The sequence below is a fragment of the Oncorhynchus masou genome, chromosome 13, assembly GCF_036934945.1.
Source record: "Oncorhynchus masou masou isolate Uvic2021 chromosome 13, UVic_Omas_1.1, whole genome shotgun sequence".
Classification (NCBI taxonomy): domain Eukaryota; kingdom Metazoa; phylum Chordata; class Actinopteri; order Salmoniformes; family Salmonidae; genus Oncorhynchus; species Oncorhynchus masou.
In genome coordinates this window covers 70,297,044-70,311,012 of record NC_088224.1, presented here as the reverse complement: position 1 = coordinate 70,311,012, position 13,969 = coordinate 70,297,044, and the positions used below count along the sequence as shown (strand labels likewise).

At 42.3% G+C, this 13,969-nt stretch overlaps 1 protein-coding gene across 1 annotated transcript in view; it reads right to left on the bottom strand.

The window, feature by feature from the left end:
* cadm1b (cell adhesion molecule 1b) overlaps positions 1 to 12,977 on the bottom strand; it is a 181,634-nt gene extending 168,657 nt beyond the window's left edge. Inside the window, 1 exon segment of the mRNA XM_064984936.1 lies at positions 12,838 to 12,977. Coding sequence (XP_064841008.1) covers positions 12,838 to 12,913 — 76 coding nt within the window. The 5' untranslated portion in view covers positions 12,914 to 12,977.
* Positions 12,978 to 13,969: the final 992 nt, after the last annotated feature.

The following is a 13,969-nucleotide window of genomic DNA, read 5'->3' as shown; positions in this document are numbered from 1 at the left end:
TTAAAGACTTTTCATACAAATCTTAACCTTGTGACCATTTTATGTATCTGTTGTTCGTCATGTAGGTTGAGAGGGGTGTATCTTGGCTATAAAAGATCTTTGTATTTTTGTGTTGTCACTTTCAATGGTTCATTAGAAATGGCGCATCATTGAAAGTCAGTGCTATTGCAAAGCTCTTATTATTAAAGATGTAGTTTAAGTATAACTCTGACTAGTGTGTGAAGTTTGTCTCTCTCCTCATTTGGTAAAACAGAAATTAACCACCACACTTCTGATAGGCTAATTGACACCATTTGAGTCAATTGGAGGTGGTCCTGTGGATGTATTTCAGGGCCGACCTTCAAACTCAGTGCCTCTTTGCTTGACATCATGGGAAAATCAAAATAAATCAGCAAAGACCTCAGAAAAAATTGTAGACCTCCACAAGTCTGGTTCATCCTTGGGAGCAATTTCCAAATGCCTGAAGGTACCACGTTCAACTGTACAAACAATAGTACGCAAGTATAAACACCTTGGGACCGTACACAGCCATCATAGCACTGAGGAAGGAGACACGTTCTGTCACGCACAGATGAACGTACTTTGGTGTGAAAAGTGCAAATCAATCCCAGAACAACAGAAAAGGACCTTGTGAAGATGCTGGAGGAAACAGGTACAACAGTATCTATATCCACAGTTAAACGAGTCCTATATCAACATAACCTGAAAGGCCGCTCAGCAAGGAAGAAGCCACTGCTCCAAAACCGCCAATAAAAAGCCAGACTACGGTTTGCAACTGCACATGGGGACAAAGATCGTACTTTTTGGAGAAATGTCCTCTGGTCTGATGAAACAAAAATAGAACTGTTTGGCCATAATGACTATCGTTATGTTTGGAGGAAAAAGGGGGAGGCTTGCAAGCCGAAGAACACCATCTCAACCATGAAGCACGGGGGTGGCAGCATCATGTTGTGGGGGTGCTTTGCTGCAGGTGGGACTGGTGCACTTCACAAAATAGATGGCATCATGAGGGAGGAAAATGATGTGGATACACTGAAGCAACATCTCAAGACATCCGTCAGGAAGTTAAAGCTTCGTCGCAAATGGGTCCTCCAAATGGACAATGACCCCAAGCATACTTCCAAAGGTGTGGCAAAATGTCTTAAGTACAAAGCCCTGACCTCAATCCAATAGAAGGTTTGTGGGCAGAACTGAAAGTGTGCGAGCAAGGAGACCTACATACCTGACTCAGTTACACCAGCTCTGTCAGAAGAAATGGGCCAAAATGTACCCAACTTATTGTGGGAAGCTTGTGGAAGGCTATCCAAAATGTTTGACCCATGATAAACAATTTAAAGGCAATGGTACCAAATACTAATTGAGTGTATGTAAACTTCTGACCCACTGGGAATGTAATGAAAGAAATAAAAGCTGAAATAAATAATTATCTCAACTATTATTCTGACATTTCAAATTCTTAAAATAAAGTGGTGATCCTAACTGACCTAAGACAGGGAATTTTTCCTTGGATTAAATGTCAGGAATTGTGAAAAACGGAGTTTAAATTTATTTTGCTGAGGTGCATGTAAACTTCTTACTTCAGCTGTATATATACTGTACAGTACCAGCCATAAGGCACATGAAGCTGGTTGAGAGAATGCCAAGAGTGTGCAAAGCTGTCATCAAGGCAAAGGGTGGCTACTTTGAAGAATCTCCCATATAAAATATGTTTTGATTTGTTGAACACTTTTTGGTTACTACATGATTCCATATGTGTTATTTCATGTCTTCATTATTATTCTACAATGTAGAAAATAGTACAAAAAAATGAAAACCCTGGAATGAGTAGGTGTCCAAGCTTTTCACTAGTACTATATATATTTTTGCTACTGCTTGACAAAAGAAATCTTGGTCGACCAACAGCCTATCGACCAAACAATCGACTAGTCGAATAATTGGGGTCCTAGTTCTGTATATACTAGGGACTGTACGTCTGTGCGATGTCTGTTGATAGAGTATGTTCTGTTCTGCAGTAAAACTGTCCCATGTTTCCATTTACGAGGTGCTGTGCTGTGAGCCAGTGACTGGTCCACAGTCTCTCTTAATGGCATGCTGTGACTGCTCCATGAGGCATACTAATGTGCACTCTATGCCCTCCAAAACAACAACATTGCTTCTTAATTTTCTCATTGCGGAAATGATTCGCACAGCCACAGCCAGGCAATGTAGACAATGCAGTGAGGACCCTCAGATCCAGGGCCCAGAGAGAACAATGTCATATTCATACCAGCAGAAACCACTCCTCCTCCTCATTATCACAGCACTGGCATAAATGAAGCACTCTGTCCACTCACTCCTCAAAGGGCCCGCCACCAGTCCTTTACTGCTATTTGACTATTTATTACACTTTAGTTCAACAGCCAATGTTGTTGTTTCGATACTATTTTCAGAATTCTTCATTCACTGACAATTCACTGTACTTTATAGTGAAAATTCCGTTGACAAAAAGGCGGGAGGTCTGATTTGTATTCCATCTAAAAATAATTCTAAAGTGAATGGGATGTCAAAAAATTCACCTCTCCCTGCCCTTTGACCTTGGCATTACACGTTTATTTAGCAAAAAGCTATTTTACAGAGACAGAAAATAGTTGTATTGTGTTCCCCTGCCGAAGGCTTGAAGGATGGACTATGTATTAGTCTGAAATGACTCCTAGGATGCGTCCCAAATGGAACCCTATTCTCTATATTGTGCATTACTTTCGGCCCACTATTCTCTATACAGCGCACTACTTTTGAAAAGTGGTGCAATATAAAGGGAATAGGGTGCCATTTGGGATGCATCCTAGAAGCCTTGAAAGGCTATACAAGGTCAGTGATGGAGAGACATTCTGTAGGCACCACCAGGCGTAGCCAATGGCCATCCCTTCTGACCAAATGATCTCTCACCCCTCTATAGCTGCATGCCTTCACCCAGTATGACTTCAAGACCAATACAACAATGGAACCTCAACGAGACTGCTAATTACACTGCAGCTAGATTCCCTGCTTCCCTTCCCTTTAACAGACGGGCTTATCCAGAGCAAATAATGTGAAGTGCCTTGCTTAAGGGGACATCAACAGATTTTTCACCTAGTCGGCCCGGGATATCAAACCAGCAACCTTTCGGTTAAGAGCTTTGGGCTCTTAACCACTTGGCTACCTGCCGCCATGTACAGAGGAGCAGTCAGAAAGAGCTCACTGAAAAACGTGTGTGGACACTGGGTAGCTCTGTCTGAAGAGCTACCCACACAGCTTGAAATGTACTGTCTTACATCTGACAGTAGTGACTAGCAAAACTGCAGTAGGTGATTTTCTTATGGATGTCAACAGTGGCTACTGGATCTTCTCTCTTTCTAAAGTTGTACTGAGAAGAACTACAACGTCTCAGCCTTCCCTTCCCTAACTAAGAGTAACATCGGTTGCTGCCACCACATAAAGTAATGCCCTGCATTATCTAGCAATTAGGGGGAGGTTTATTAAGCAGAATCTAATGTAAATTTAATGAGCTATAAATTCAATTTCTTTAAATAGATGAGTATATTATTGTTACAAATGATGTAGTGAGCCAAATGTACAGGCAGTGTAATATTTCACGAGCTGGCACATATCAATGGGCCATTACCTTCGGTGTCAAATGTAACTTGAAACAGTATTTACTACTTATCATTCAAATCTGCTATGAGCATACAGAACAAGTGAAGTGGACAGGATCAGTATCCTGGCCCTACAGTCAACAACACTGTTAAAGCGCTGTATACAGTATACGTGAATAACACAGGACAAGATATTCTAGTAGATGCCAGTTCAGTTACCAAGGCCTGTGAAGGATGAGGGTGATGACTCCGTACAGAGACAGAATACAGTACAGCAGCCCCGCATCACTCTGTTTCAAAGCCAAACCCTTCAACAGCATCTTCAATCACCATCCATTTCACACATAGAAAACTGTATGGCAAACATAAGCACAATAACACGCATACGTTTACTTTGTTTATCAGAGAAACACACCAAAAGCAGTACAGGCCTACTTAAGGCTCCATGACCGCTTCTATTGATCCATTTCACCACCATTCAGCACTGATGAATGAGGTGGAGCTGACAATAAAAAAGCATTATGCAACAGTCTGAAATACCATGATCAGATCACAGCTGATATGTATTATAATAGAATAACCTCCTGGAGAGATAGAGGGACCCCTTGGAGCTAGAGGACCCCTGGAGATAGAGGACCCCATGGAGAGATAGAGGAACCCCCTGGAGAGACAGAGGTACCCCCTGGAGAGACACGGGAAACTCCTGGAAAGATAGAGGGACCCCCTGGATAGACAGAGGAACCCCTGGAGATAGAGGACCCCATGGAGAGATAGAGGAACACCCTGGAGAGACACAGGAAACTCCTGGAGAGACAGAGGAACCCCCTGGAGAGACAGAGGAAAACCATGGAGAGATATAGGAAACCTCTGGAGAGATAGAGGAACCCTTGAGATAGAGGAACCCCATGGAGATAAACGGACCCCTGGGCAGATACTGGAACTCCCTGGAGAGACAGATGAACCCCCTGGAAAGACAGAGGAAAACCATGGAGAGATATAGGAAACCTCTGGAGAGATAGAGGAACCCTTGAGATAGAGGAACCCCATGGAGATAAACGGACCCCTGGGCAGATAGTGGAACTCCCTGGAGAGACAGATGAACCCCCTGGAAAGACAGAGGAAAACCATGGAGAGATATAGGAAACCTCTGGAGAGATAGAGGAACCCCATGGAGATAAATGACCCCTGGAGAGATAGAGGAACTCCTTGGAGAGGTAGAGGTACCCCCTGGAGATAGAGGAACCCCATGGAGATAAAGGACCCCTGGACAGACAGAGGAACCCCCTGTAGGGAAATAGGAAACTCCTGTGAAGTGGACAGGATCAGTATCCTGGCCCTACAGTCAACAACACTGTTAAAGCGCTGTATACAGTATACGTGAAGAACACAGGACAAGATATTCTAGTAGATGCCAGTTCAGTTACCAAGGCCTGTGAAGGATGAGGGTGATGACTCAGTACAGAGACAGAATACCGTACAGCAGCCCCAAATCACTCTGTTTCAAAGCCAAACCCTTCAACAGCATCTTCAATCACCATCCATTTCACACATAGAAAACTGTATGGCAAACATAAGCACAATAACACGCATACGTTTACTTTGTTTATCAGAGAAACACACCAAAAGCAGTACAGGCCTACTTAAGGCTCCATGACCGCTTCTATTGATCCATTTCACCACCATTCAGCACTGATGAATGAGGTGGAGCTGACAATAAAAAAGCATTATGCAACAGTCTGAAATACCATGATCAGATCACAGCTGATATGTATTATAATAGAATAACCTCCTGGAGAGATAGAGGGACCCCTTGGAGCTAGAGGACCCCTGGAGATAGAGGACCCCATGGAGAGATAGAGGAACCCCCTGGAGAGACAGAGGTACCCCCTGGAGAGACACGGGAAACTCCTGGAAAGATAGAGGGACCCCCTGGATAGACAGAGGAACCCCTGGAGATAGAGGACCCCATGGAGAGATAGAGGAACACCCTGGAGAGACACAGGAAACTCCTGGAGAGACAGAGGAACCCCCTGGAGAGACAGAGGAAAACCATGGAGAGATATAGGAAACCTCTGGAGAGATAGAGGAACCCTTGAGATAGAGGAACCCCATGGAGATAAACGGACCCCTGGGCAGATACTGGAACTCCCTGGAGAGACAGATGAACCCCCTGGAAAGACAGAGGAAAACCATGGAGAGATATAGGAAACCTCTGGAGAGATAGAGGAACCCTTGAGATAGAGGAACCCCATGGAGATAAACGGACCCCTGGGCAGATAGTGGAACTCCCTGGAGAGACAGATGAACCCCCTGGAAAGACAGAGGAAAACCATGGAGAGATATAGGAAACCTCTGGAGAGATAGAGGAACCCCATGGAGATAAATGACCCCTGGAGAGATAGAGGAACTCCTTGGAGAGGTAGAGGTGCCCCCTGGAGATAGAGGAACCCCATGGAGATAAAGGACCCCTGGACAGACAGATGAACATCTTGGGGTGATAGAGGTACCCCCTGGAGATAGAGGAACCCCATGGAGATAAAGGACCCCTGGACAGACAGAGGAACCCCCTGTAGGGAAATAGGAAACTCCTGTGAAGTGGACAGGATCAGTATCCTGGCCCTACAGTCAACAACACTGTTAAAGCGCTGTATACAGTATACGTGAAGAACACAGGACAAGATATTCTAGTAGATGCCAGTTCAGTTACCAAGGCCTGTGAAGGATGAGGGTGATGACTCAGTACAGAGACAGAATACCGTACAGCAGCCCCAAATCACTCTGTTTCAAAGCCAAACCCTTCAACAGCATCTTCAATCACCATCCATTTCACACATAGAAAACTGTATGGCAAACATAAGCACAATAACAAGCATACGTTTACTTTGTTTATCAGAGAAACACACCAAAAGCAGTACAGGCCTACTTAAGGCTCCATGACCGCTTCTATTGATCCATTTCACCATCATTCAGCACTGATGAATGAGGTGGAGCTGACAATAGAGAAGCATTATGCAACCGTCTGAATTACGATGATCAGATCACAGCTGACATGTATTATAATAGAGGAACCTCCTGGAGAGATAGAGGATCCCCCTGGAGATAGAGGTATCCCATGGAGAGATAGAGGAACCCCCTGGAGAGACAGAGGAACCCCCTGGAGAGAAATATGAAACTCCTGGAGAGACAGAGGGACCCCCTGGAGTGATAGAGGGACCCCCTGGAGAGATATAGGAAATCCATGGAGAGATAGAGGTACCCCTTGAGAGACAGAGGAACCCCTGGAGAGATAGAGGAACTCCCTGGAGAGATAGAGAGACACCCTGGAGAGATAGAGGAACCCCATGGAGAGACAGAGGAACTCCCTGGAGAGATAGAGGAACTCCCTAGAGAGATAGTGGGACACCCTGGAGTGATAGAGGAACCCCATGGAGAGACAGAGGAACTCCCTGGAGAGATAGAGGAACTCCCTAGAGAGATAGTGGGACACCCTGGAGAGACAGATGAACCCCCTGGAGAGACAGAGGAACTCCCTGTAGAGAGATAAAGGAACCCCCTGGAGAGATACACTATTTACAAGATGCTTTCAAAATGATTTAAAATTTTATTTTTGTATCGCTCCATATCAGCTATCTGAGCAGCTTAACAATCGCTGCAGCTGTACACAGCCCATCTGTAAATAGCCCATCCAACTACCTACCTCATCCCCATATTGTTTTTTGGGGATGAAGTAGCTCTTTTGCACACCAGTATTTCTACTTGGACATCATCATCTGCGCATCTATCACTCCAGTGTTAATTTGCTAAATTGTAATTACTTCGCTACTATGGCCTATTTATTTCCTTACCTCCTTACTTCACTTGCACACACTGTATATATATTTTTCTATTGTGTTATTGACTGCACTTTTGTTTATCCCATGCGTAACTCTGTGTTGTTGTTTGTCACACTGCTTTGCTTTATCTAGGTCAGGTCGCAGTTATAAATGAGAACTTGTTCTCAACTGACCTACCTGGTTAATTAAATAAAGGTGAAATATATATATATTTTTTCAATTAAAAATCTTTCCTTTCAGATATTAACCAACCAGGCTTGATGTCAAATAAATGCCTGCCAAGCCTAGTCCAGCTAAGCAAGATCTTGTTAGACTTTGTGTCACGACTTCCGCCGAAGTAGGTCCCTCTCCTTGTTGAGCGGCGTTCGACGTCACCGGCTTTCTTGCTACCACCGATCCACTTTTCATTTTCCATTTGTTTTGTCTTTGTTTCACACACCTGTTCATTATGTAACCCTCTCTTCCCCATATGGGTTTTGTGAGTGATTGTTTGTTGTATTGTGGTCCGTATTGTGTGGCCGTGTATATTACGTGTATATACTTTGATTTTTGAGTAAAAGTGTTGCTATTACTCATATCTGCTGTCCTGCGCCTGACTCATCTCACCAGCTACACACAGACGACCTTACACTTCGCCCTTCTCTTTGGTGCTCTACTCTCACTATAAAGGCATACAGTTCCTTCAGAAAGTATTCAGACCCCTTGACTTTTTCCACATTTTGTTATGTTACAACTTCATTCTAAAGTGGATTAAATATAGTTTTTTTTCTCAGCAATCTACACACAATGCCCAATAAAGACAAAGCAAAAACAGGTTTAACAATTTTTGAAAATGTATGACAAATAAAAAACAGAAATACCTTATTTACATAAGTATTCAGACCCTTTGCTATGAGACTCAAATTTGATCATCCTTGAGATGTTTCTAAAACTTGATTGGAGTCCACCTGTGGTAAATTCAATTGATTGGATATGATTTGGAAAGGCACACCCCTGTCTATAAAAGGTCCCACAGTTTACAGTGCATGTCAGAGCAAAACCCAAGCCATGAGGTCCAAGGAATTGTCCAAAGAGCTCTGAGACAGGATTGTGTCGGCCAAACTGATCAATCGGAGGAGAAGGGCCTTGGACAGGGAGAGTGTCCAGACAGAAGCCACTCCTCAGTAAAAGGCATATGACAGCCCTCTGGAGTTTTCCAAAAGGCACACAAAGACTCTCAGAACACAAGAAACAAGATTCTCTGGTTTGATGAAACCAAGATTGAACTCTTTGGCCTGAATTCCAAGCATCACATCTGGAGGAAACTTGGCACCATCCCTACGGTGAAGCATGGTGGTGGCAGCATCATGCTGTGGGGATGTCTTTCAGAAGCAAGGACTGGGAGACTAGTCTGAATCGAGGCAAAGATGAGCGGAGCAAAGTACAGAGAGATCCTTGATGAAAACCTGCCCCAGAGAGCTCAGGATCTCAGACTCGGGTGAAGGTCCACCTTCCAACAGGACAACGACCCTAAGCATATAGGCAAAACAATGCAGGGGTGATTTCAGGACAAGGCTCTGAATGTCCTTGAGTGACCCAGCCAGAGCCTGGACTTGAACTCGATCAAACATCTCTGGAGAGACCTGAAAATAGCTGTGCAGCAACGCTCCCATCCAACCTGACAGAGTTTGAGATGATCTCCAGAGAAGAAACTCTCCAAACACAGGTGTGCCACGCTTGTAGCGTCATACCCAAGAAGATTTTATACTGTAGTCACTGCCAAAGGTGCATCACCAAAGCACTGAGTAAATGGTATGAATACTTTTCTTTTATAAATTAGCAACAATTTAAAAAAAAAACTGTTTTTGATTTGTCATTATGGGGTATGTTGTGTAGATTGCTGAGGTTTTTTTCTATCAATTTTAGAATAATGCTGTAATGTAACAAAATGTGGTCAAGGGGTCTGAACACTTTCCTTAGACACTGTATCTAAATGGTATCCTACCAAGCCTGGTCAACTTTGTTCCTAACAATATGTGGGAGTTGTTACAGCTGTACAGTGTTTCTCGGTCAGCAAATCTCTAGTTTTCCTCTCCCTGCATTTATTTATGCAACAAAAATCAAATAAATGAAAAATCTGCATCCATAGGTCTTTCTTGGCTTGGAATTTTTCTTCCCCACAAAAAATGCAATAATCTTCTAATCTTGCACCACTTAGGATATTGTATTGGCAGGGTAGCCTAGTGGTAACCGAAAGGTTGCAAGTTCAAATCCCCGAGCTGACAAGGTACAAATCTGTCATTCTGCCCATGAACAGGCAGGTAACCCACTGTTCCTAGGCCGTCATTGAAAATACAAATTTTTCTTAACTGACTTGCCTAGTTAAATAAAGGTAAAATACAAAAATAAAAATTGGAAGCTATTGTGTATTCTGCATGCATTCTGGCATTTAACCCAGAGAGAGATTAATTCAATTAATGGTGACAAGAGAGTGAAGCTCTAAAATACGGTGAATGGTAATCAACCACTACTCAATGCAGACTAGACTCAATTCAACAGTCTTCCATTGAAAACCTGTAGTTTACCATGTTACCTCAGTACACATGTACAGTACCTTCAGAAAGTACTCACACTCCTTGACTTTTTCCACATTTTGTTGTGTTATAGCCTGAATTTAAAATGTATTACATTTAGATTTGTTTTCACTGGCCAAAACACAATACCCTATAATGTCAAAGTGTTTTTTAATTTTATTTTTTACAAATTCACTAAAAATGAAAAGCTTAAAAGTCTTGAGTCAATAAGTATTCAACCCCTTTGTTATAGCAAGCCTAAATAAGTTCAGGATTGAAAATGTGCCTAACAAGTCACATAATAAGTTCCATGGACTCCCAAGGTCCTTCCTAACTTAGTTGCCGGAGAGGAAGGAAACCGCTCAGGGATTTCACCATGCCAATGATGACTTTAAAACAGTTACAGAGTTTAATGGCTGTGATAGAAAACTGAGGATGGATCAATATGGATCGGGGTGGCAGGATAGCCGAGTGGTTAGAGCATTGGACTAGTCACCGAAAGGTTGCAAGTTCAAATCCCTGAGCTGACAAGGTACAAATCTGTCGTTCTGCCCCTGAACAAGCCATTAACCCACTGTTCCTAGGCCATCGTTTTGAAAATAAGAATTTGTTCTTAACTGACTTGCCTAGTAAAATAAAGGTAAATTAATTGCAGTTACAACACTAATCAAAATGACAGAGTGAATAAAGGAAGCCTGTACAGAATAAAAATACAAAATAAACATACATCCTGTTTGCAACACACCATTAAAGTAACACTGCAAAACAAATGTGGCAATGCAATTCACATTTTGTCCTGAATACAAAGTGCTATGTTAGGGGCAAATCCATACTTGTAATCGTTAAGGAATGTAGAATTTTTCAGGATAAAAAATAAATGGAATGGAGCTAAGCACAGGCAAAAACCCAGAGGAAAACCTGGTTCAGTCTGCTTTCCACTGAACATTGGGAGATTAATTCACCTTTCAGCAGGACAATAACCTAAAACACATAGCCACATATACATTGGAGTTGCTTACCAAGAAGACAGTGTATTTTCCTGAGTTGCCGATTTACAGTTTTGACTTAAATCTACTTAAAAATCTATGACAAGACCTGAAAATGGTTCTCTGGCAATGATTAACAACCAATATGATAGAGCTTGAAGGATTTTTAAAAGAATCATGGGCAAATGTTGCACAATTCAGGTGTGGAAAGCTCTTAAAGTCGTACCCCGAAACACAGCTGTAATCGCTGCTAAAGCTGTTTCCACAAAGTGTTGACTCAGGGGTGTGAATACCTCTGTAAATTATGTATTGCTGTATGTCATTTTCAATACATTTGCCAAAAATGTCAAAAACATGTTTTCGCTTTGTCATTATGGGGTATTGTGTGTAGATGGGTGAGAACACATGCTGAACCACAACAAAATGTGGAATAAGTATGAATCATTTCTGTAGGCACTGTATTTCTTTAGACATTTTGCTTTATTTTTGATAGGCTTCTGAGCAACAAACGGTGTAATCCTGTATAGACCCCCACCCACCCAAACATCCATCCACACACACACACACACACACACACACACACACACACACACACACACACACACACACACACACACACACACACACACACACACACACACACACACACACACACACACACACACACACACACACACACACACACACACACACAAACACACACACACACACACGCACACACACACACACACACACACACAAACACCACACAGAGAGAGACCTGTTGATTTTGCATTGCGAGATTTAAAGGCTACATATGAGCAACATAACAGACCTGTTAAGAATGTTATGCTCATCATAAAAAAAAATGTATCTTACAAATTGACTGCTTATTAGCGACAAACCATGAGGCGAAAAAACTACATTTTAGGCTACTGTCCACACTACAACACTAGCGTAAATGAAATGATTGTGAAAAGATCTTTGGCTACAGTGTCTGAGGCTGATTATATGAAATTATACTGGCGTGGTTCTGGACGTCATTTACCTTGTAGACTAGTGCATGCACCGTATCATCATATCAGTCTATGTAGCCTACAACTAACAGGAACAGTCAGGCAGGTCATACGTTCCTTGCAATCCAACAACTCAAGACATTTCAGGGTCCATCAGTGTCCTATTCGCCGGAAATAATACGCAGACAAGCTCTAACTGTGAACCTGTATAATAGGATAATAGTAAGGAGGTATGTTGTGGGTATGAGCCAATGCGCCGAAACCTATTCACCGCAGCGGTGACATGAGTGCAGTTTACTGTATGTAGCTGCATTGCGTGTTTTTCAGCGCACTAAAGTACCAGAGTATAATAGGCATTCGAGTTGTTGAGCATAAATATTAGCCTCGGTAAGCATTTGCAATACATTTACCCTGACCACTCTGTTTATGTTACACCGAGGAAACTTCAACTGGCAATTATGTGGAACATAGAAGTTACAGTGGTAGCTTGACGTTACACTGTAGCCTATGTTATTTTTTATGAATGAAAATAGTAGGCTATTTGTTGATAATCTCATTTACTAATTTTTACCACTTTTGAGGTGCAACTTTCAGAATATAAAAAGGACTGACATGCTATCCAAAGGTCCCCCAAAAACAATGGCATGTTGTTTTGTATATAGTGACACGGGTTACAGCAGAGACTACATAGAAAACGGTGCAAGTTGAAGTAAGATCAAAAGAAGCTAAGTGAAGATGCTGAGATTTAGGAGAAGCTCATCGCGCATCGCGCACCAACCATTTCAAGTTTTAGGTATGTTCTTTCACTCCATGAGCTCAAACATTTTTGATACACATGCATCATGAGTAAGTAATCCTACCTTTTAGAAGAAACGCTGCTGAAATCACGAAAACAGAGAGAGAAATAGTGAGAGATCCGTTTCCCGTGATCGCCATGTTGGACAGCTGCTCGAGACTGGCGGCACTAAATCACCTAGAGACAGCCATCGGATGCGAGAGGAGGGAGGGCGCAAATAGGGACTCATGTATCAAATAACACTGCGTGATTTCTAGAGTTACTTACATTATGTTTTGCATAATTCCACCCATAGTTCAGTATTTGGGATTTGGGATTTGTGGCAAATGTCAAGTTTAGGCTAAAATAAATATTAAAACATGCTTATAAACTGTATAGCCTATATGCATGAATTATCTATGTTGTGAATCATTCCTAGTTCAATTAACATTTAATCGGTTATTAAAGATACGTATTATATAGTACGCTGTTATTTTCTGTTTTGTCTTTAAACCTAATACTGATTGAATTTGTTGTCTATGCTAAACCCTTATTCAAATGAGTTTATTACTTGTTGCCCTATGATACGAGCAGTAATGTGTCAATAACAGTGTTTAATTGAGCTGTTTCATTAGCTGTCAGAATGTCTATCACGATCATAGATCACGATTCAGAAAACATCGTGCAGCTACAGTTTTTTTTATCAGGTAGTAGGCTGCCTTCACAGTTTGACTTTAACCCTCGTTACTCAAAGAGCGCCCCCTACGTTATACCCTGAGCGAAGCAGTTTGTAGTAGGCAGTATCCCTATAGGCTACACTATATGGGATTCAGTTTTAAATGTGTGTGCGTGTGTGTGCGTGTGTGTGCGTGTGTGTGTGTGCGGGTGTGCGCGTGTGTGTGTGCATCCAGTCATTCCACCCCAAACAGCACAATAGTCTGACCGAGTCCTTCAGTCTCATGGACTAAGAGCATCACCAGGAAACCTTGTTCAGTACAAAACAGGTAATTAATGTATTTCAAGCACATGTCTATCTAGAGGGTTAATCTCAAACAATGGTTTTGCTAATAGCTAGGCAATAAACAATCTAGTTCACCAGTTTGCTCTCTAAAAATAGCTGATAGAATATTCTACACAGTGCCTTTGCATCTCTCTCTCTCTCTCTCTCGCTCTCTCGCTCTCTCTCACTCTCGCTCTCGCTCTCTTGCTCTCTCTCT